General features: G+C 40.9%; 1 protein-coding gene across 1 annotated transcript in view; it reads right to left on the bottom strand.

Annotated features, from left to right (window-relative positions):
• Nucleotides 1–6,391: 6,391 nt before the first annotated feature.
• Nucleotides 6,392–24,309, bottom strand: part of LOC122561499 (protein monoglycylase TTLL8-like) — an 87,555-nt gene continuing 69,637 nt past the window's right edge. Inside the window, exons 11-14 of the mRNA XM_087999297.1 lie at nucleotides 22,078–22,226; nucleotides 20,497–20,737; nucleotides 8,892–9,327; nucleotides 6,392–6,418 (exon numbers count right to left, since the gene is read on the bottom strand). Of these exons, the coding sequence (XP_087855423.1) occupies nucleotides 6,392–6,418; nucleotides 8,892–9,327; nucleotides 20,497–20,737; nucleotides 22,078–22,226 (853 nt within the window). The remainder of the gene's footprint in view (nucleotides 6,419–8,891; nucleotides 9,328–20,496; nucleotides 20,738–22,077; nucleotides 22,227–24,309) is intronic.

The raw sequence follows: 24,309 nt of genomic DNA, 5'->3' as shown, positions 1-24,309 counted from the left end.
CCCCCATATCAGATGTGGCTGCTTGAGAGTGCATTTTTTGAAACAGCTGCCTAGAAACAATGGCCATATTTACTCCGTGATTTCAAAAATTATGACCTTGTTGCACAGATTAGGTGACATTTACACCAGCACTGTGGAAGTGGGGAACTATCAATAATGTTATCTTCCAAAATATACATTAAAACACAGCTGTATCTGCCCTGTTGAGTGGATGTAAAGGAGTCCAGGTCACTGTTCATGGAAGACCAGAAGAGCTCTTTTGATATTTTGTGCATGAATTATGCTTCAAGCAACATTACTAAAAATCCGATCATCTGGCAATTGACCTTACTGTTATTTGTGGAGACTCTTACAAATATTTTTATTAAACTATCATAGACTGTGATGTATTTCTTCCTAAAATTGACATGGTAGCAAACATTGCCTTAGCACAGTTCTGGAATGGTTGCTTCCAAGTCAGGATGTCCAAGTTCACACACAATTCAGGACTTGAACATATAAAGATTGACATTTCAGTGCCGTCCTATATTGCTGGAGAAGCCGCCTTTTGAAAATGATGTTGCATGAAAATCCTGAATAAAAAAACCCAGAGATATATTGGCAACATGTCAGGAAGTTCTCCTGACTAACATTTCCCCTCAACTAACATCACCATAAACGGATTAAACAGTCATTAAAAAAAAAATGCTTTTCTAAACTATAATAGTGACTAGTTGTCAATTTGTCACCTGAAAATTGCTTTGGAATCTTCTTTATTCTACATGTCTGGCTGTAAACAAAACCAAATAAAAATGAAAAAGAAATACAATTGTGATGCAAATAGGAACACACAAAAAATGGTCTCAGAATAGTATGACATGAAACAGACACCACAACAAAAACAACAGTCCTGCAACACCGGCCAGTAAGTTTGAAGGAAATTGCACCAACTCTTCAGGAAATGTAGAGAACGACAGAAGTAATTTCACAATTCAATTCAAATGGGTTGATTTTATTCACTGAAAACTTCAGTTTGTTACCAGGCTTTCAATTGTCCCACCTATTTTTGTGCATGTCAGACATTAGATAAACTATAAAAGATTGCAAAATCAATCTATGAAATTGTGGTGCTTACATAAGTGTCATTTAGTATTATGACCATTGAGTTCCACTATCTGCTTTTAATGCTCAGCTAGATGATCCATTTAAATGTAACTGGGAGGAGATGAAAAATTATAGATTGCAGATAGTCAAATCAGTATCCATTTCACCCAATGGCTGGCACGTACTAAATTTGGGAGGACAATTCTGTTTGCTGACAAACAGAAGTTTAAGGTAGATAAGACATGGCTCCTTTCATATGGCTCATAATTTTATTTTCTTCTGCTCTAAAAAGCTGTAATTCTGACAATGTCTGTTACAAAGTTAGCATTTATTGCCCATCTTTCCTCAAGCCGGAAGCCATTTCACCTGACGAAGGAGCAGCACTCCAAAAGCTTTTGATTCCAAATAAACCTGTTTGATTATAACCTGGTGTCATGTGAGTTCTGATCTCATCCACCCCAGCCCAACGCCGGCACCTCCACATCATGGAAGGTGTTTGCAAAGTTTTCTCTGCAATTGCTGCACTCCCATAATGCTGGTTGATGGGGAGAGCCTGGAGCTTGATTGATTAATTTATTCATTATATAACTTCCCTTGTAAAATAACTTTAAATTGGGTTGACTACTTTTTATTCACAGTTGAAAAGCGTGGCGCTGGAAAAGTACAGCAGGTCAGATGGCAACCGAGGAGCAGGAGAGTCAGCATTTCAGGCATCAGCCCTTCATCAAGAATATCATTCACGTATGTTGGTGTTCTATTTCGTTACTGGCACTTCGTTAAGGGTTACTGTTGTGTCATGTTGACTTTCTGGTTTGTCTTGTGGGATTGCGGTTTTCGTTGAGACATTTTTTGGATGGATTTTGCTACAATGTTTCATGAGCATGGGTTAATGACCAACATGTTTCTTTTAGAAATCAAGATGTACACTGCCTTGTGATTGACATGCAAAATTGTAAGAGTCACTATCATGCACTGAGCTGTTCACTTCACGGAGTTTGTGCATCTCAAAGCTCCTTAATGCTCTTAAATTATTTAACCTGTAGAAATTCTCCACTACAGATCCATGTGGCGAAAATTAGCAACTTATATATGCATAAATATGTTAAGTGCATGACATTGTTTATAACGTAAATAATAAAGTATTAAGAATACCCATATAGAAAAGGTGGTTTGGTGTCACTCTTACAACTTATAGTTTTCCATTTATTGCGTACAAACATTTTACATTTTTGTGGCAATACTAAAGCACTGGTTATACAAAGGAATTTGATAAAACAAAGGAAAATGTAACAGTATGGAAACTATCTTAATCTTGCTTGCCCCGAAAAAGTCAAGTATGCAATTAAAATCACTCTAGAACTCTTCTTGAATGTCAAAAATATACTTTATTCATAAGAAATATCTTTACATGTGTGCATAATCACTAAAGCAGTTCAGTTCTGTACAGTAATATATCAACAAACAAACAAACATTGGAGTTAGACTCTACCCAGAAAATAAACCCAAGGCATTTCTTACTTGTACAAGACACATTAACATACATTTGAGGCACCAGGACGATACAATAACTGAACAGACTCCCATTTAACTTTGACAGAAAGATCATAGATGGTGATCTTTCCCCATTGTGCCTTGGGGCAGCTGCTACAAGCTTTAGTACATCCCTCAACACGTAGTCCTGGACCTGGGAATGTGTCTGCAACACCTGGTCAAAGTCAGCTTCTTGCCCCAGATGAACTCTAATACTGCTGGGAGCTGACAGGTTTAAATTTACACTTGAATTCCAAATCAATGCATTGGGAAAGACTGAATTGACTGGGCTTGTACTCACTGGATTTTAGAAGATTGAGGGAGGGATCTCATGGAAACATATAAAATCCTGATGAGACTGGACAGGCTAGATGTGGGAAGAAGGGGTCACAGTGTAAGAATAAGGGGTGAACTATTCAGGACTGAGATGAGGAAGAATTTGTTCATTCAGAGTTGTGAACCTGTGGAATTCTCTCCCACAGGAAGCTGTTTGGCCCAGTTCACTAAATATATTCGAGAAGGAATTGGGCGTGGCCTTTGCAGCTAAAGGGGCCAAGGGATATGGAAAGAAAGTGGGAATGGGATTCTGGAATGGCATGATTAGCCATGATCATATTGAATAGTGGTGCAGGCTTTTGTTAAATTTCAAAAATATGCTTGATTCATAAAAAAAACTCTGTATGTATTCTATGACACAAAAGCAGTTTACTTCTGCACAGTTGCATATCGAGCAACATACAAAATGTTGAACTTTGACTCTATCCCAACAAACCCAAGAATTCTCTTACAAATTGCTAATACTTACATATATTTGAGGTACTAGGAGGGTCCGATAATTGAATGGAAGACCTCAACCAGTAACTTTTCCCCACTGCGTCTTGCAGCAGCCCCAAGCTTTAGTGCATCCCTCAGCACATAGTCCTGGACCTTGGAATGTGCCAGTCAGCAACACTCAGTCGAGGTCTACTCCTTGTGCTGGAAGACCAACAAGGTTCAGGCAGACCAAAGAGCATCTTTCACCAAGTTGATGGTCCTCCAGGCACAGTTGATGTTTGTCTCAAGCAATCCTGGGGAATAGACTGTAGAGAACACTGTCTTGCCTCACGGAGCTGCTTGGGACGAACCTCAACAAAAACTATCACATCTTCCTCCAGACTTCCTTTGCAAAGACCCATTTTAGAAGGAGATATGTGACAGTATCAACCCTCCCGCAGCTGCTTCAAGGGCAGTAGTGCAAGCTGAACAGGCGTTAATGTAGGAACTCAGAGGCAGTGCCCTTCTCACCACCAGCGCTGAAAATGTGTTGCTGGAAAAGTGCAGCAGGTCAGGCAGCATCCAAGGAACAGGAGAATCGACGTTTCGGGCATAAGCCCTTCTTCTCACCACCAGCCAAGTGATGTCCTGGTGAAAGTTCTGGTGATGATGCATTCTGCCAAATGACTTTGACAGTCTGTTCAGGAAACCATGTGACAGGATCCACTCTCCTTTTCCCTCAAGATTTTCATGCCATTATGGGTTGACCACTTCCTGATGGACCAGTGGTCAAATGTGTTTTTCTTTGCGCATTTCTCTACAAAAGAGAGGTGATACAGAATGGTCCAACTACTTGGAGCATTCCACAGCATTTAGGCCTGTCTGTTCCTTTGCAACACTGGGGCCAGTAGAACCTCAGTACGTAGTGACATTTGATGTTTATGTACCGAGGGTCTATGCAACCGCACACAATGGTGGCCATCAGAATGAGGGCAACATTGGGTACATTCTTTCCCCCCACCCTTTTCCAGAGTTTTGTGCATGGAGTTCCCACAGACCTAGTCTATCTTAGACTTCCAGGTGAAATGGAAAATGGCTTGGGTGACTGAAACAGTGCAGTTTTGGGGTATGGACCAGACTTGCAACACGTACAACAACAGAGCAAGAGTGTCTCACACCTGATAACCAGGTTTTTATCCACAATGGAGAGGGAGCAGTTCTCCCAAAAGACCAGTTTCTGCTTCACTTTAGCGATGCGCTCCTCCCAAGATTTTGTGCGTACGCCCAGCACCTTCAGGAGATCTGCCCTGACGGTGAACCGGTCCACCCCTAGTTCCCAAAAACCTTGGCCTTGCTCCTGTCTCCACTTATCCTGGCTCCCAAGGCCAGTTCAAAGTGGTCACAGATACTCATGTGTCTGCGCACTGACAGCAGATCTGAGCAGAAAACGGCGACATCACCCATGTACAGGGAGGCTTTGACCTGCAGGCCTTTGCTGCCTGGAATTGTCACCCCTCTCAGGCTCATATCCTTCCTGATGGACTCAGTAAATGGCTCTATACGACACACAACCAAGGCAGGATAGAGTGGGTAACCCTGTCTGACTCTGGATCTGAGCAGGAAGCTTTCTGATTATTGCTCATTAATTAAGAGTGTGCTAACGATGTTGGTGTAGAGCAGACGGATCCAATTGCGATTTCCTCCCCAAAGCCCATTTGGACAACATGTCCCACATATACATGTGCAATATCGTCTCAAAGGCCTTCTCCTGGTCCAGGCTGATGAGGCAGATGTCCACCCCCCTGCCCTGTCCTGCATGTGGATGACCGTATCCCTGAGGAGCACAAAGTTCTCAGAAATCGTCCTGCCTGGTACAGAACAGATTTGTTCAATCTCAGAGCAGACCTGACACAGTTGGCGATGACCTTAGACAGGAATTTGCAGTCTGCATTCAGCAAGGTTTACAAGGCTGCTTCTGGGGATGGCAGGACTGACATATGAGGAGAGACTGACTAGGTTAGGATTGTTTTCGCTGGAGTTCAGACAAGTGAGGGGGGGTTTTGCATAGAGACTTATAAAATTTTAACACGTCTAGACAGGGTAGATGCAGGGAAGATGTTCCCAATGGTGGGTGTGTCCAGAACCAGCAGTCACAGTCTGAAGATTGGGGGTGGACCATTTAAGATGGAGATGAGGAGACATTTGTTCACCCAAAGCGTGGTGAACCTGTGGAATTCTTTACCACAGAAAGTAGTTGATGTCAAAACATTGAATGCATGCAAGAGGCAGCTAGATATAGCACTTGGGGCAATTGGGATCAAAGGCTCTGGGGAGAAAGCAGGATTAGGCTATTGAGTTGGACGATCAGCCATGATCATGATCAAAGGGCCGAATGGCCTCCTCCTGCTCCTATCTTCTATGTTTCTATATTGGACACCAATTTCTAAATTCTTCTCTCTCCCTCTTCCACCCAATGGCCTACTCCTGCACATATTTTCTATTTCTACGTTTCAAATGTTAAAGGCACCCACCCAAAGTTGGCAAGGTGTTTTTTAACGTGTGTGTGATGTTTCCAGTATTATCATCAAGAACCAAATACAATTTGTACCAAGAGTTTCTTGGCAGACTAACACAATTGCAAAAAGAAGATTTTTTTTAATTTTAATGTTCTTTATGCAAATAAGGAGATGTTCTCCAATAGCCACTAGGGAAGCTTAACCCTGTCCTTCCGCTTACTCGAACCCTCCACCCCTAACCATGAGACACCTACAAAAAGGCCTTACAGATAATCCCAAAAGTTACATGCTGGTAATAAAGACCATGTGCTCAGATCCAATTCTAACACTGCTCATGGCTGTAGGTTTTCAATGGCTTAAAATTGGGCCTTGCAAATCTTTGCCTTCTGAAGTTGGAATATGCAGTGTACAACTAGGAATGTTTCGTAAGATACATAACGATTGGCAATCTTTCCATTATGCTTATGTCAGAGTGCAGTCCCACCAATAGTACAAATACATTTTTTTAATCAATAGCTGTTACCCAGAACCTGTACCTGAAAAAAAACGAAATAAAAAATAGGAACCGCTCAATCAATTAGAAAAATATATACATTCTAAAATGTTTAAGAAATTAAATATCAGGATTCTTTAATGGCTTCAGAATATATGGGATGTGGGATCATCAAGAACTACAGGCAGACACCATCCACAGCTGAATAGAAATGAAATTCCCAGAATTTCTTCGATGCATTAAGATTGAGCCAGAAACATTAAACAATCTTACTTGTCTTTGGACAGGATTGTTGCTTGAAGAGAATGAGCTGTTTTGCTGAGGTATTTTCTTTCCTGGAAATAGTGCAGATAATGAGGATATGCCAGTCAATGCAAACGCAAAGGGCTTGGTCATATTACAGAATGAGAAAACAACAAATTTCACAAGCACTGTGGGTGTGTAATTAGAGCAGATGCAGTATGAATTAAGGTGACTTTTTTTTTGGTCTGTATGCACGGGGGTGAAGAGGGAGGTGGCACGGGAAAGGGTGACATTAGGTATACAGACACATAAGATGGCCCCTGAGCCATTAGTTGGCCAACTTGACATGCAAGATGGCCACCGGATCACAATATGGAGAGAAACAGCAGAGCAGATACAGACACTGCCTGGGGCCACCAGAATGCCAGCACAATGCACTCACAATCCAGTTGATTAGTTTAAGGTGGGTGGGGGAGAAAATACACATGAGTAACAAATGCTGCCCGCCGAAGTGTCTGGGGCGAGCCAACACCTCTTATAGAAATGCTAACAGCTTGATATGGATTCAATATGAAATGCTAATAGCCAGAGCTGCAATAATCATCCTTCTCAGGACTTCTGTGCAGACATTGAAACTGACAAAGACCATGCAAAAATTAACAAAGTGTGCGCTGGAACTGACAAAGACTATATCAAAACTATCAACGATTCTGCATTGATTGCCATAAACAAACCATGTTACAAAGACAATAATCTCATCACTGACCTATTGTATCACAAGATGCATAAAAGTATCTTGACATGTACTCTGGGTTGAAAGAAGACTTGCAGCTGACCACTGTGCTGTTGGTGTCTTTCTCTCCCTGGAGCTCCAATATTTCCTTGTGCAATAAACTCTGTCATTGAATCTTGATTCTGACTCTGAGACTGGTGTTTTTCCCCACAACAAGGGGGTGGTTAATAATTAATTCGTCAGCATTTCTAGACTCATTATTTTTCAAAACAGTATGAGAGATTGAGTACCTGGGATGATAATAGGGATTTGTTTGCATTGGGAGAGTTTTACAAGTGGCCAGAGTGAACAGTGAGGAGTATTAGCTTGCTTTTGGTTTAGAAGGATTTTGTTTTTGCTTAAGAGAAAAGCCCATACGTTGAAAATCTTTACACAAATGTGCCAGTGGAAGTTAGATGTGTGAAACAGTAGATTAGATTAGATTCTCTACAGTAGATTAGATTAGACCCACCCCGTCCCTCCGAAGAGCCATTTCCCTCTGATTAATGCTTTAGCATGACCAATTCACCTGACCTGCACATCTTTGGACTGTGGGAGGAAACCAGAGCACCCAGAGGAAACCCATGCAGACATGGGGAGAATGTGCAAACTCCACACAGACAGTCAACTGAGGTGAGAAATTGAACCTGGGATTCTGGTGCTATGAGGCAGCAGTGCTAATCACTGAGCCACTGTGCCACCCCATATCTCCTGAAGAAAGAAGATAGCTTGAAACCTTTTAAGGAATACATTACCTCAGTGTAAAGATTTACATTTGAAAGTTCCAGATCAGAAGTGTTAGGTTAGAATCCTGAAGAAGTTACTCAAAATTGAGAAGGTCTAAGCTCGGTTGTATAACTAATGAAGGAAGAGGCCATCTAATGTTCAAGACCAGGAATTGAAAGAAACAGTTACATTAAACTTACAAAGGTGGGAGACACGCAATTGCTCTATGATGTTTGAGTATGTAATGTGATGATGTTGAGATTGATAGGATTGCATTTTTATTGTGTTTTTAAAGATTTTAAATTGTGTTATACGCAAGTAACTTGGTTTTATACTATTTTATCTGCTTTTCCGTTGCATAATAAATTTCTGTTTTATTGTTAAAACCAAATCTGCAGCATTGTGTGCTTATGCCTTTGTGAAAGATACTTTATTGTTATTAAAAAATACTCAAAATATGTTCTATCAAGCCAGGTTTCAGTCTGCAATCTGACTTGACCAATAAGAAAATCAGCTAAAATAACAACAATATTCACAGGTGAAAGAGCATAAGTGCAGTTCATTTCGCTCTAAAGCAGGACAATGAAATTATGAATTTTAGTTCAAAGAGAACAAGCATCTAATATTTAAGAACAAACCACAACAATTATGATGTGTAGTCATTTCTATTTGCGAGAATGACATTACGCAACTACAGACATTAGAAAACATTATAATCCCAGACATAGCAATGCTTATTCCGAAAAATGTAGCAACGGATGTAAGGTAACCTTACCTGTTTAGACAGACACTCAAAACGTCCAATATTACACTTGCTATTATATTTTCTGTCAATGACTACTTTGATTGTGTCTTCCTGTACATTTGCACACAATATTGCAGTAACAGATGTAGAACGTGACATGCTTGGACTCAAGTTGATCTCAATTAGCCAGGGTTTAAAATCTTCTCCCAGCAAGAAATCAGCACCATATAGTGCAAAATTGTTTTTGCGTGCTTGTACAATGGCCTGAACCGTCACCAAAGAACAAATGATAGCTTTTTTCATGGAAGGGTAGACAGTCTCCTGCCAGATGTTCCCATGGCCTTTAATTCTTAAATAGTCTTGGAACTGATTACTTGACCACATGCTCTCTTTTGGCACGAGTGGGTTACGATTGACAGAGGGCTTTAATCGCTTCTGAATGGCATTGTTGCAGAGGTGCACTGAACTGCCGAGAAATAAACAGCATTGCATTCATTTTACTTGAGATTTTGCAAACTAAGCTACATAATTTTAAAACATCATTTTCCTAATATAGCACTGAAAGTATTTCTGGTGGTGTGTCTACTGTCAATGCAAATGTTCTAAGGACAAAGGTTCAAACCTCATCATGACAAATGGTGAGATTTGAATTAAATGAAAATCTGGAATTAAAAGCTTGTGTAAACGTGACTTTCAAATGTCATAAAATTCTGTTATTAAAGTGCTTTAGAGAAGGAAATCTGCCCTCCTTACCTGTCTGGCTTACACATGACCCCAGACCTATAGCAATGCGATTGACTCTCATTGCCCGCTGGACATTTTGGGTTGGTCAATAAATGCTAATTCAGCCAGTGACTCCACATCCCATAAACAATATTTTTTTTTAATTTCCACATGATGACAGTAATGTTAAATTTAGCACACCAAAAGAGCAGTGGGACCCATGACTCTGCTGCCATCTCAATGTCTTACTGAGGTACTCGGGTCATTAGCATTAAAGTAAAGGTAAACAAGCATACGAGAGAGATAGGATGAGAGGGTTATGATGATAGATGACCGCTACTCTCAATGTTGTTGCTGAGACAAGAGAGCTAATAGTCATTTGCTTGCCCAGCATCTCTCAGATGTGGGTCATTCTCACCGATGGGAATGTAAGTCCCATTTCGTGTCCATAAATATTTGCAGGGCAAGGTAAGCAAGTGGAAATAGGCTCACTTCAGGCTTTTACAGTGCTGGCAGCAACTATTATCATGCAATGATTTCAAACTATGCATACGTAGCTTGGGTTTCAAAATGACCGATTCTATATAAAGAATGAGCCACTTTCTTGCCTCCTGTTCAAGCTATTCAACGGTTATACACATGCATGTAGTCACATGCATTTTGTAGCATCCTGATGCCACTGCTGTTTGGAATCCCAGAATTAGAATCATAGAACCCTGCTACAGAGTAAGAGGAGGACATTCAGCCCATACTGAGAGTATTGACTCTCTAATTGAGTATCTCACTCAGTACCATTTTTCTGCCTTTGCTCCATAACCCTATGCATGCTTTCTCTTCTGTTAACCATTTAATTCCCATTTAAATCCCTAAACTAAACATTGTCAGGTAATGCATTCCAAGCCTTAACCCCTCACTATATGACAAAGCTGCATAACATAAGGATTAATGGCATTACAGGTGAAGTATTAGCATGAATAGAGGACTGGTTGAGTAACAGAAGCAAAGAGTGGGGATAAATGAGCACTATTCTGGTTGGCAATCAGTGACTTGTGGTGTGCCTCAGGGATCGGTGTTGGGATTGCAATTATTCACAGGTTACATAGATGATTTAAAGTTGGGGACCACGTGTAGAGTGTCATCTGTAAACTTTGACAGAAAGATGAGTGGCAGAGCAAAGTGTGCAGAGGACTGTGAAACTTTGCAGAGGAACATAGATACTTTGAATGAGTGGGCAAAGGTTTGGCAGATGGAATACAATGTTAGTAAATGCAAAGTCATCCATTTTTGTAGGAGTAACAATAAAAAGCATTATTACTTGAATGGTAAAAAGTTGCAGCATGCTGCTATGCAGAGGGACCTGGGTGTCCTTGTGCATGAATCACAGAGAGTTGGTCTGCAAGTACAGCAAGTAATTAGGAAGGCAGATGAAATTTTGTCCTTCACTGCAAAAGGGATTGAGTTTAAAAGCAGGGAGGTTATGTTGCAGCTGTACAGGTTGCTGGTGAGGCCACACCTGGAGTACTGCACATAGTTTTGTTCTCCTTACTTAAGAAAGGATGTATTGGCACTGAAGAGGGTGCAGAGTGGGTTCACTAGTTTGATTCTGGAGTTGAGGGGGGTTGTTTCATGAGGAGAGGCTGAGTAGACTGGGATTATATTCATTGGAATTCAGAAGAATGAGGGGAAATCTTATAGAAACATAAAATTATGAAGGGAACAGATAAGATAGAGGTAGGGAGGATGTTTCCACTGGCAGGTGAAACTAGGACAAGAGGGCATAGCCTCAAGATTAGAGGAAGCAGATTTAGGACTGAATTGAGAAGGAACTTCTTCACCCAGAGGGTTGTAAAGCTATGGAATTCCCTGCCCAGTGAAGTAGTTGATGCTACTTCAGTAAACGTTTTTTAAAGTAAGATAGATTTTTTTGAACAATAAAGGAATTAAGGGATACGGTGAGAGGGCCAGTAAGTGGATCTGAGTCCATGAAAAGATTAGCCATGATTTATTAAGTTGTGGAGTAGGCTCAAAGGACCATACGGCCTACTCCTGCTCTTAGTTCTTATGTCCTTATATTCTTTTTCTAATATTACTCTGTTTCTTTCACTCATTACTTTAAATCCGTGCCTTCTTATTCTTGATCCTTTCACGAGTGGGAACAGTTTTTGCACAACTACTTTGCCCGGAATCCTGATGATTTTGAATACCTAAAGCAAATCTCCTTAGAGCCTTCTCTTCTCCAGGGAAAACAGTCCTAACTTCTCTAGTCTATCTTCATAATTGAGGTCACTCATCGCAGGAACCATTCACTCAAATCTTTTGTGCACTCTTCACTTGCCTTCATTGATATGACAATGTGGGTGTACTGTACCTTTAAAAAAGTTAAAAGCTACCATGACTACCTGATAGCACCAAGTGTTCTGAACAAGATACAATGTAACCTTTTTGTCCAGCAGCTAGTGTAGCTCTTTGCCTGGATACAAAAACAAATTTCAAATTAGGCCAATCAGTTTAAATTATACTTCAAAAAAATACCAACCACCAATCAAGTTTGAATTTAACATATTCACAATATTAAAAGCCAATGACACAATCTGATGCTTTGGGGGTATAGACCGGGGAAAATTGAACAGTTGAGAGAGAACTGCCAAAAGACTAACAATTGTAGACTGCTCGTCAGAATTGTATGAGAGATACCTGTATAGAGAAGGAGTTTGCACAGAGACAAACATCAACACGGACCTGGAGAGAGCAAATCTACAAAGAGAAGATTTGACAGCTGGCTGGTTTTGAAATTTGAATTTTTGAGTAAATCTTAATCAGGGCTTTTATCAGACTAGTATTATCGAGGGAAAGGTAAAAGATAGGTTAGAGGAAGAAATTGTAAATAATAGTTAGTTAATTATTCTCTGTTATACTTGAAGAAATAAAGTTGTTAATTTGTACTTTAAATAGTTCTTGGCCTCTAGAATTTTCACAGATTACTGCATGTGATAAATCTTTTCTGTCTTGCTGGTTGAAATTAAGCAGGAAGGTTTACCTTGTGTCATAACATCATAGCCTTCCTAAAGTCCAGTGCCCAGAAAAGGATTCAATACTCCAGCTTAGGCTTATACAATTTCAACATAACCTCCTTGCACTGCCCCATTAAAACAAATTTGAGATTACTGAATGAATTATTCTGTACCTTCTCAACCTGTTCTGTGAAATTCAATGGTTTCTGTATATCTATATCCAGGCCTTACTGCTTCTGCACTCTCTTTTAAGGCTGTACACACATTATGAAGAATAGAAAGATATGGAGATAGGATAAGATGAAGTAAGTTGAGAGGAGATTCATGTTAACGTTGCAGCCAATCTCCTTGTGCCTTCAATGCAGTGATGATCACTACAATTGTTAATATACACTGAGGAGAGGGATGTGTTGAGATTAGAGATAGAAGTTTGATTACACTGGATCACGTTGACATAAGGAGGGAAGATGTGTCGGGTAGGCTAGAGGTTATTAAAGTGGACAACTCCCCAGGACCGGATGGGATCTATCCCAGGTTGAGAGAGGTGAGAAAGGAAATAGCTGGGGCTTTGTGTAGCATCCTTACTAAAAAGGTGAGGTGCCAGAGGACTGGAGGGTTGCTCATGTTGTCCCCTGTACAAGAAGGGTAGTAGGGATATTCTGGGTAACTACAGACCAGTGAGCCCAGCATCAGTGGTGGAAAAGTTGCTGGAGAAAGTACTGAGGGATAAAATCTATATTTGGAAAAGAAAGGGCTTATCAGTGATAGGCAACATGTTTTGTGCAGGGGAGATCACACCTTACCAACTTAATAGAGTTCTTTGAGGAAGTTATCAATTTGATAGATGAAGGAAGGGCTGTAGATGTCATATACATGGGCTTTAGTAAGGCATTTGATATGGTTCTCCATGGTAAACTAATGGAGAAAGTGAAGTCACATGGTATGCAAGGTGTTCTTGCGAGGTGGATAAAGAACTGGTTGAGTAACAGGAGACAAGAGTATTAGTTGAAGAGAGTTTCTTGAAATGGAGAAAGGTGACTAGTGGTGTTCCACAGGTATCAGTGCTGAGGCAACTTTTGTTTGTAATATACATAAATGATCTGGAAGAGGGCATTGTTGGTTCGATCAGCAAGTTTGCGGAAGATTGGTGGAAGAGCAGAATGCATAGGGGACTGTCAAAGAATACAGGAGGATATAGATAGACTGGAGAGTTGGGCAGAGAAGTGACAAATGGAGTTCAATCCAGGCAAATGTGAGGTAACGCACTTCGGGAAGCCTAATTCTAGAGCAAACAATAGTGTAAACGGAAAAGCCTTAGGAAAAACTGATGAGCAGAGAGATCTGGGAGTTCAGGTCCATTGTACTCTGAAGGTTGATGCGCAAGTGGATAGAGTGGTCAAGAAGGCATATAGTATGCTTGCCTTCATCAGATGGTGTATTGAGTATAACAGCTGGCAGGTCATGTTAAAATTGTACAAGACTTTGGTTCGGACGCATTTAGAATACAGTGTACAGTTCTGGTCGCCACATTACCAAAAGGATGTGGATGCTTTGGAGAGAGTGCAGAGAACTTTTATGAAGATGTTGCCTGGTATGGAAGGTGCTAGCTATGGAGAGAGGTTGATAGGTTAGGATTGTTTACATTAGAAAAAAGAAGATTGATGGGGGACCTGATTGAGGTCTACAAAATCATGACGGGTATAGACAGGGGAGATAGAGATAAGCTTTTTCCCTGGGTGAGGGATTCAATAATGAGAAGTCACACTTTCAAGGTGAGAGGTGAAAAGTTTAAGGGGGATACATGTGGCAAGTACTTCACACAGAGGGTGGTAGGTGCCTGGAACGCATTGCCAGCAGAGGACGTGGAGGCAGGCACGGTAGATGCATCTGGACAGCTGCATGAGTAGGTGGGGAACAGAGGGATACAGTTGCTTCAGAATTAGGTGACAGGTTTAGACAGTGGATTTGGATTGGCACAGTCTTGGAAAGCCGAAGGGCCTGTTCCTGAGCTGCAAATGTCCTTTGTTCTTTGTACATCTGAATCCTTTTCGAGGACTTGCTCTGGGAACTATTTCTGTTGCCTCTGCAACAATGCTGTCGGTTTCCTGTGCTCTAATCCTGGTCTTTTTTCTGCTGCTCCTATGCACCTTCCTGAAATGCTCCTCTTTCTTGAAATGCCTCCTGCCTTGCTAAAACGTCAGAACCACTTCTTCAAAGTGCAAGCAGATCCCAGATGCATTCTGTTGGGCTTCCCAACACTGGTACCCTGACACTGTCCCCAAGCCCCAGATCTCCTCAGAACTGCTAAATCCTAAAGCTGCCTCAGTGCTTCTGTATTCCCTTGAGTAATCCCAGACCCTCCCCACATTGGCACACCTTTCAATATCTAGATTAGAGTGGTGCTGGAAAAGCAGAGCAGGTCAGGCAGCATCCATGGAGCAGGAAAATCGACGTTTTGGGCAAAAGCCCTTGATCAGGAATATCCACATTTAATCCCATTGCATGCTTTCAAGCCCCCAGCACCTGAATTCTATCCTGCATGGGTATTTGCAGATCAAACATTCATCCCAAATCCCTCCCAAGCCCTGTTTCCCTCCAGCTGTTGTATTAATTAAAATGTTCAGGGACAAATATGCAGACGGTACAAAGCAAACAAAAAAATGTCAGCACTAAGCACAGTCAGACAGAAGTAAAAGAAGACAACCAGGTTTGCACAGAAAGTGACAAGGGAAAGAAATTATAACTAAGCAAGTCAACAAGATATAAAACTGAGAGAAAAAAAAGTGTCTGTTTTATCCTTATTTTGCCCAGGGCCAATTCCAATTATAATGAAGCAAGTTTGTTGACTCATTGTCAGCTGAACCATAGGAAATCCCCTAACATGATTTGTGCTTTGATATATTCCTGATCTTATCACCAAGAAAGGCTGTTATTTCTGTAATATGCATTTCTTGCCTACAATGCCTTTCATAGCTATAATCGCTATTCCTAAGTTACAGTTTATGTTCCAATCTCTTATCGAAACATGTCACAATTAAATTCCTGTTTTGACACGTTCACGTTAAAACAGATTTCTTATTCATTCTCAGGATGTGGGGTGTGGATGTTACTTATGTATTTCAAATGAAGCTTAGCTATGTGCAAGCATCAATGGGTGGCTTCTTCTTCTTTTAAAATTCACTTGAGAGACATGGGTGTCACTGGCTCGGAACCTATTGCCCATCCTTAGTTGTCCTTAAATGGATAGTAGTGAACTGCCTTGAACTTCTTTAGTCCATGCACTGTAGTAGACCCACAATGCTTTCCAGGAGAAAATTTCAGGATTTTGAAGGAATGACAATATATTTACAAGTCAGGATGGTGAGAGAATTGGAGGGGAACTTGCAGTTGGTGATATTCTCAGGTATTTGCTGTCTTTTCACTTCCAGTTGGTAGTGTCATGGGTTCTGAAGATGTAATGTCAGGAGGCTTGGTCAAATTTCTCCAGTGTGTCTTGTAGATGATGCACACTGAATCTTTTTGGAGCTACACTCATCCATGGGGGAGTACTCCATCACACTCCTGACATGTGCTTTGTAGATGTTGGACAGGTTTTGGGGAGTCAGGAGGTAGGTTACTTGCTGCAGCAACCCAAGCTCTGACCTGCTCTTGTACCCATTATGTTTATAATCCAGTCCGGTTTTAGGTCAATGGTTTCAATGGGGGATTCCATAATGGTAACGCTATTGAATTTCAAGAGACAGTATTTAGATTGTTTCTTATTGGCATTTGTGTGACACGCATGTTACTTGCTACATTTCAGCCAAGCTTGGATATTGTCCAGATCTTGCTGCATTTTGTCATGCAGAAAACATCATTGATGAACCAGCTGAAGTTACTGGGCCCTGGTATGAGACAAATCAGCGGCAATGGCTTCACTCCTTCCACCATTACCTCAGGTGTTCTCAAGGATCTATCATTCGCATTCTCCCTGTTACTCATCTATATGCTACAGTGTGGAAACAGGCCCCTTTGGCCCAACAAGTCCACACCGTCCCTCCGAAGAGTAATCTACCCAGACCCATTTCCCTCTGACTAACACACCTAACCTATGGGCAATTGAGCATGGCCAATTCACCTGACCTGCTCATCTTTGGATTGTGGGAGGAAACCCACGCAGACACAGGGAGAATGTGCAAACTCCACACAGACAGTCGCCGGAGGCTGGAATCGAACCTGGGACCCTAGTGCTGTGAAGCAGCTGTGCTAACCACTGAGCCACCGTGCCGCCCCAAATGTCATCAAAAGGCACCGTCACCTCACCATCCCCTCCCTTAGCTCCTCCAATAACTACAAAATGCTTCAAGACGTTAGTCATGGCTCACATCAAATCAAACCTCCCTGCCTTCCTCCAACCCTTGCAATTTGCCTAGCAGCACAATAGGTCCACGGCAAATGCTAATTCCCTGGCCCTATACTCATCACTGCAACATCTGGATAATAAGGTTACCTACGTCAGGCTTCTACTTAGCGACTACAGCTCTATCTTCTACACTATCATCCCAACAAAACTAATCTCCAAACTCTGACACCTAGGTCTCTGCTCTGCGCTCTGCAACTGGATCTTCAGCTTCCTGATGCACAGTCCGCAATCAGTGAAGATAGACAACAGCAGCTCCTCCACGACATTCCTCAACACCAGCACTCTGCAAGGATGTATGATCAGCTTGTACATTCATGACTGTGTGGCCAAATTTCATCCCAGCGTCACCCACAAATTCACTGGATAGCAAACAGTGAGTCAGAATACAGAAAGGAGACAGAATGCTTGGTGTCGTGGTACAAAGATAACAATCTCTGCCTCAATATCAGCAGAACTAAAGAACTGATTACCAACTTCAGGAAGAAAGGAGGAGGACACTCCCCTAGCTACATCAAATGGAACTGCGGTGGGGAGGGTCGAGTTCCTGGGAATGACAGTTACCTACAATCTGTCCTGGTCCTCCCACTTGGATGTGATGGTCAAGAAGGCACCACAATGCCTCTTCTTCCTCATGAGGCTGAGGAAAATTATGTCCATGACCACATGGACCCTCACCAACTTTTATAGATGCACCATAGAAAGCATTCTAACTGGATACATCACAGTTTGGTACAGCAACTGCTCTGTCCTGCACCTTAACAAACTACAGAAAGTTGTGTGCACAGCCCACACCATCACACAAGCCAACCTCCCATCCATGGACTCCATCTACACTTCCCGTTGCTGCAGAAAGGCAACCAACATCAAAGACCTCTCTGACCCCAGTTACACTCTCTACCAACCCCTTCCGTCAAACAGATGATACAAAAGCTTAAACACACGTACCAACAGGTTCAAGACCAGTTTCTTCCATGCTGTTATTAGACTGCTGAATGAACATCTCTAATTTCAAATTAGATGCTTTTGTGCACCTCCTGTGCAGCAGTAACCTTGTATATCTCACAGTGGAGAGTCCTTGCCACTGATCCAGCTCCCTTAGAGGTAGCTCTCACAGTGAGTAGGATGTCTGACACTCCTTTTTTTTTCTCTTTTTTTTCCTTTTTTTTTGGTAGTGCTTATTTTTTTCCTCAGCACCCATGTTGTGTGTGTGCAGGTGTGAGACACAGTGAAAGACACAAGGTGCAGACACTTTTGTGTATGTTTTTTTCAAGCCATTGAGAGATTATTCACTCTATGAATTCCTCTGTCAAACTTGCTGTGTCTTTTCATAATGAAATAACTCCACAGAGGCTGATATCCCATCACGAAGTCACCCTCTACTTACAGGTGGTAAGTCCTTGACACTGATCCAGCTCCCTCATAGCCAGCTCCTAGAATGAACAGGCCACACTTTTGTTTATGTCTGTCAACCATAGCTCCCTGATTGGACTACATTAACAACTCCAATCAGGGAGCTCATATTCTATGATATCCACCTGGCTGACCTCATTACAATCACTAAACTTAACACATGCCAAGTTCCAATCCCTTTTATCTCTTGTATTTGCTGACCAAATTACCTCACAGTTGAGTGACGTCGTGATTTTGAAAGTCTCATCTTTTGTTTTCAAGTTCTGCTTTTCCTCATCCGTACCCAACCTTACAAGCCCCACATCCTTATGAGATATCTGTGTTCCTCAAATCTAAGCCTCTTGTGTATCCCAGATTTTAACTACTCCATCATTGATTCAGACACCTTCAATGCTGAGGCCTTAAATTCAGGAACAGACTCTCTTCACACCTCCCTACCTCTCTGTCCCAATGTCCTCCATTAAGACTCTCCCTAAAAATTATTTCTTTGACCAAGAAAGATTATTTGATCTAATACCTTCTTGCATATTCCCACTCTGATCCTCACTGACTCAAATGCCTCAGACTTGCTAGTACAATCAAACATCAAAAATGATGTAAAAAACTATTATTCTCATCATTCATGTCATTTTGCCTCTACTATCCATGTTTTCATGTTTGAACAAAGACCGTAACAATGTCAGAGGCTATTGCACCTGATAGAATGCACTATGGAAGTGGCTGCAGCTTGATAACTCTGTTGGCATCACTTTCCATCAGTTTGCTATTGAAGAAGAGTAGTTAATGTGTCAGTCATTGAGCAATTGATAGCTATTGGCTCATATATATACTGCCTACTATGGACAGTATACCTGAACTTAACAGAGAAGGAGCAGGAAAAATCTGGCAAGTTAGCTATTAGATATGAATCTGTAAACATGACTAGTCAGGCTGTTCCTTGACTTGTCTTTGAGATAATATCACCATTATTTGCATCTTTCCCAAGAAATCATATTCTTTCCCTTCTTACTAGAATTCGATTGCAGTCATGGAATGTCTAGCCACTTCAGGGTGAGGCTGAGAGTCAACTATGGCTCCAGGTTTCCTTCCCTAAAGGACATCAGTGAACCAGTTGGGCTTTTACAACAATACAATAGTTGGTCACCTTTACTGCAATCAAGATATTTCCAGTTTAACTAGCGTGATACAGTTTTAAAACTTACATTCTCTCAAATATTTACCTAAGCCTCTGGACTATCACAAAGCTATTGAGCTGAAATATTGTGTGGACTTTAATTCCCAATTTCTCTCAGGAGGTGAATGGGAGCCATAGAATTGGGAAGGAAGATAGGAGTAGGGATTTGAAAACCTGCTGCCTTCCCAATTACTGTGCCCTGCTCCCAGATGATATTATAGGACAGGAAAGCTTGGGAATGGTTTTCCGGCCAATTAGAGTCCTTAAGTGGCCGCTTTCGTTCCAGTGACTGATATTCAACTAACAGCGGGAAGAGGAGGAACTGGCCTGCACCATGTGGACAATCTGTCCAATAAAAGCTAGCAGCTTCCAGGCTGACTTGAGGAGGCACCTCCTTATCAGAAAGCTAGTAGCCTGTGGAGAGTCACTGTTTACAAAGGCTTCCTCACTCCACTTGCCAGAGCTTGCTTAGCTGGCCCTTGTGAGCCCAACCAACTCATTAGGATTCCTGGTGCTCCATGCAGCCCTCCTGCATTACCAGAAGTGACCATCCCTCCCAGTGGTGCTATTGGGACTAGCAGCAATTCTGGATGGGATTTCTGTCCTTAAAAAATCAGAGAAATTTGATTATAGGCAGTTAACTGCCTGAATGACACTAAATTCCATCAGTGCTTCCAATAATGACTCAGCAGAGTTCTCCCTGGCTTTTTAGCTACTGGACGAGGCCGCTATTGCAACCATCAAACAGAGTTTGTTCTCTCTCCAAAGATACCATGGATCTGCTGAATTTTTCCAGCATCTTTTGCGTTCATTTCAGATTTCCAGCATCATCGATATTTTGCTTTTTGGATCAGAAACATGCCATAAATACCTACAAATATGATGGAAACAATTTTATTTTTTTCATTGCTTTACCTGTCTAGGTTTTCCAGTGTGAAAGGCTGTGTGGAAAATCTTAAGTAACAGTCCTTATAGAACCAAATGTTTATTGGGTTCCAGTCTGTGACAAGAAACCACAATCTGATGTCGAATTTAGTATCATAAATCAGAAGAGGCTTCTCAATATACTTCTGCACAACCAACTTGGTGTTTTCTAAAGAAGGGTCAAAGTCCTTCAGTTTTAGAAACTTATCCAGCCTGTCTACACATTTTATTCCTGTAATATGAACATTCAAAAAAAAATTTCATTAGGAAGGCTCCAGGGGAATGAGGATTTTAAACATTTTCTAACTCTCTTGTCATTTAGTAGTACTTGTTTGAATATTGCTGAAATAAAAGACATTTGGTGAAGCTTTTCATCATGCACTCATCAAGGAAACTCACAAGAACTAAGTGTAAATAAGTGAAAATGCATTATTCTGGTGGTTTGTAGAATAAATAAAATCAATATTTGAGAAAAATAGCCATCTTATTACTACTTCACAGTAGACCTATTTGGAAAGTATTTTCAAAAAAAGAAACTCTGACATCCCAATTTTAGGGAGTTTAATCACTCCAACCTTACTGCCTTTGATAGTATGATCCATAAAATAGCCACGAGCATATAGACTAGGCTTCTAATGATATTACTAGTAATGGAACTGACACTATGAAATATTTGCATTAGTTGTTTCATGCAGTTTAAAGGTCATTTAGAAAATGCTTACAAACAGCCATCAACTGGTTAAATTATAATGAGCCACATCAGTGTAACTGATCCTTAAAACTGATATGAGCTTGAGAAATGGTGCCCTATTTTCTAGGAAATGTTAGTCAAACCGTACAAGCTAACAGTTGTAACTGTAATTAAAGAATTATTGAATGATTCATTATTGAACATATATTAATATGTTCCTTTTCAATATTTGTGCTGCTGACCTGGAGACATTGATAGTGCTAGCCCTTCAACTTTAAATAATTTAGAGACCTTTTAACCTGAACCTAAATCAGGGAGGACCAGGAAGCCTGATAGCCAGCAATTGGAAGGAAGACGACGACATCCAGAGTAATTGGAATTTATTCTTTTCTGGGAGTAACAGGAATTGGTGTGCACTATCCTTTCCCAAAAACCCCTCCTTGTGACTTACCAGGTTAGTGGAGAACCTTCCACTACATTGGCTTGCACTCTCTGGCCACATGAACTCTGCCAACTGGCTAAGGTGTTGCTTTTCACCCGCTTAGAGAAGGTCGCCAACTTGCAGCTAATTCCCAAAACTTAAAATAAACTACTCCTGAGATTTAAACTAGTGAGCACAGTTTGCATTTGTTTATGAGCCCTTGTCTGCTTGAAAACTGCTAGACGTTAAAACAATCCCATTATTAATACATGCTTGATGTTCTACAGAAATATGTCGGTTTGGTTTGGTCAGTCTCTCCAGACAATGAAATACTAATGTTGACACTTCTCGACAGGTGTTTCCAGCTGTACAACCATTAGTTTTCTTTACATCGTGTCCTCTATTTTACTCAGAACTATAACCATGTGAATGGCACCAACCAAAATTGACAGAATGTTACCTCGACCCTGTGACTTTGCAGCTGGTTTGACAATCCAGATGTTTCTGATACCATCAATTTCCAACTGTGGACGTACTGATTTTAGTCTATTCAGAATGTTCTGGCAATCAATCAAATAATTATGTGAACCAGGAATTGTAGCTTCATTGCTGAAGAAACACAAATGAAAAGGAAAAAGAATCATCTAGACGTCTCAAAACATGAATGCATTTGATTTGGTCTCTATATGGTGTTATAATCTTATATGTTCATAACAATAGATATATTCAGATGTGCAGCTTCAGAGGAAGATGCTTGACCTATTTTGAACACATGTCAGTGCCTGAGTTCAAACAGAAGGGCTGGTTAACCACAACTTAAGCATGACATTTTACTTTTCACTTAACAAACAGATATCAGAGGTTTCAAGTCCAGATAAGATTCATAATCGGATGATCTTGTTTATACACAGCAAGGCAGCACCTTGTTTAAAAAGAAAACAAGTCAACAAAAGCAGTTGCTCTGGAAAAGAGAAAAATATTTACAAAAATCAAGAGTGATTTCATGCTCATTATATTTTTAATTCCTGGTATTTATTGAATTTAAATTCCACCATCTGCTAAGGTGGGATACAAACACTGGTCCCCCAAACATTATCTAGGTTTCTGGATTTCTTGTCCAGCAACAATGCAACTATGCCATTCAATTGTTTCTGTCTCTGTGCAGATAAAGTCTGACCTGCTATCATTTCTAACACTTTGATTTTTATTTTAGATAGCCAACATCCAGAGCTTGTAGTATTTGTACTAAATTTATTGTATTAAATATCCAATACACTGCCAAATCAAGCAGCCTGGGTGACAGGCTTAACAGAGATAGACAAAAGCCAGGGGCAATTGAAAGGAAGCAAGGGGTTCCTGGGGTGGGATGCAGGTTGTGGAGAGATCCGTGATGGGAGACATCACAATCCTCAGTAGCACTCTCCCACCAATTCTATTTCGTTCTCTGCAGGGATGCCAGCACTTTGATTACCCTTGCAAGAGAGAAGTAAGGGAACTTCCTCTCAGAGAACCAGGCATCCCACACAAATGCCTTCCTGCAGTTCAAAGGATTTAAGTAATACCAGTTGGTTTGCAGATGTTGGCAGCAAGTCAGTATCTTTTCCGATATGACGACTGTACCTGATAATAAGTTGAGCGCAAAGCCATGCACGTAACTCCTGCTGCAGCCTGCTGAAGTAACTGCCTTTCTCACACACATAGCTGTGCCAAAGCCTGCTGATAGGATCGATGCCTTCCTGCATGGAGGGTCAAATGCCTGGTGATTTACTTGACCTTCTTTCTTTCATTATATTCCCCCTTGACTAAGCAATCTATTAGTTTGGACATGTTGAAATCAACCCTCTTCATTGACATTAGTCACTATAGCTTGCTGTAAATGTCATCTGGCTGTCATGGGCCTTTTATGCTTTTTAACATAAAATCGATATCAGTTCTGCTGAATATCTGTGATTATTTTGTTTACAGCCTGCTTCCAATACTGAACTACCTTTGGGGAGTGAAGTTAACACATTAACTTATACTTAATAAAATCAATTGCAAAGCATTATATTATCAATCAATTGTATGTTCAAACCATACCATAATACAAAAGCTCCCAACACTCAAAGAATTTCTTTTCTATCCATTCAAGGTAGGTTTTGAAGGTGAAAGGACAAACTCATCACAACAAGTTGTGCTGTGCTCAATTAAATAGTTTTGCGATTTGTGATCATATACCAGGGGTTTGGGCATGCAAGACTCACAACAAGACACAAGAATCAGAGAACAGAATCACAGAATGCCTCCAGTGAGGAAGCAGGCCATTCAGCCCATCGAGAACACATCGAACCTCCGAAGAGCATCCCAACCAACCCCAACCCTCCTCTCTGTAACCCTGTATTTTTATCTTGGCTAGCCCATCCACCTACACATCTCTGGACATTGCAGGACAATTTAGCACAGCCAATCCACCTAATCTGCACATCATAGGAGTGTGGGAGGAAACCAGAGGAAACCCATACGCAGACATGGGGAAAATGTGCAAGCTCCACACTTTTTTTTTTATTTCAAAAATATACTTTATTCATAAATACTTTGATGATCTATACAACTGGACATGCCATACATATGTAAACATTCCATTTCTTTGCATACCGAAACAGAGTAATCATTTCTATTTATAGGTCTGTACGAATACATTTTTAGCTGAGGC

Source organism: Chiloscyllium plagiosum, unplaced genomic scaffold, assembly GCF_037043375.1.
Source record: "Chiloscyllium plagiosum isolate Xiang-an unplaced genomic scaffold, Cpla_swu_hap1 HiC_scaffold_23, whole genome shotgun sequence".
Classification (NCBI taxonomy): Eukaryota; Metazoa; Chordata; class Chondrichthyes; order Orectolobiformes; family Hemiscylliidae; genus Chiloscyllium; species Chiloscyllium plagiosum.
The sequence above is the reverse complement of the archived record's forward strand: the minus strand, read 5'-3'. Positions and strand labels throughout refer to the sequence as shown.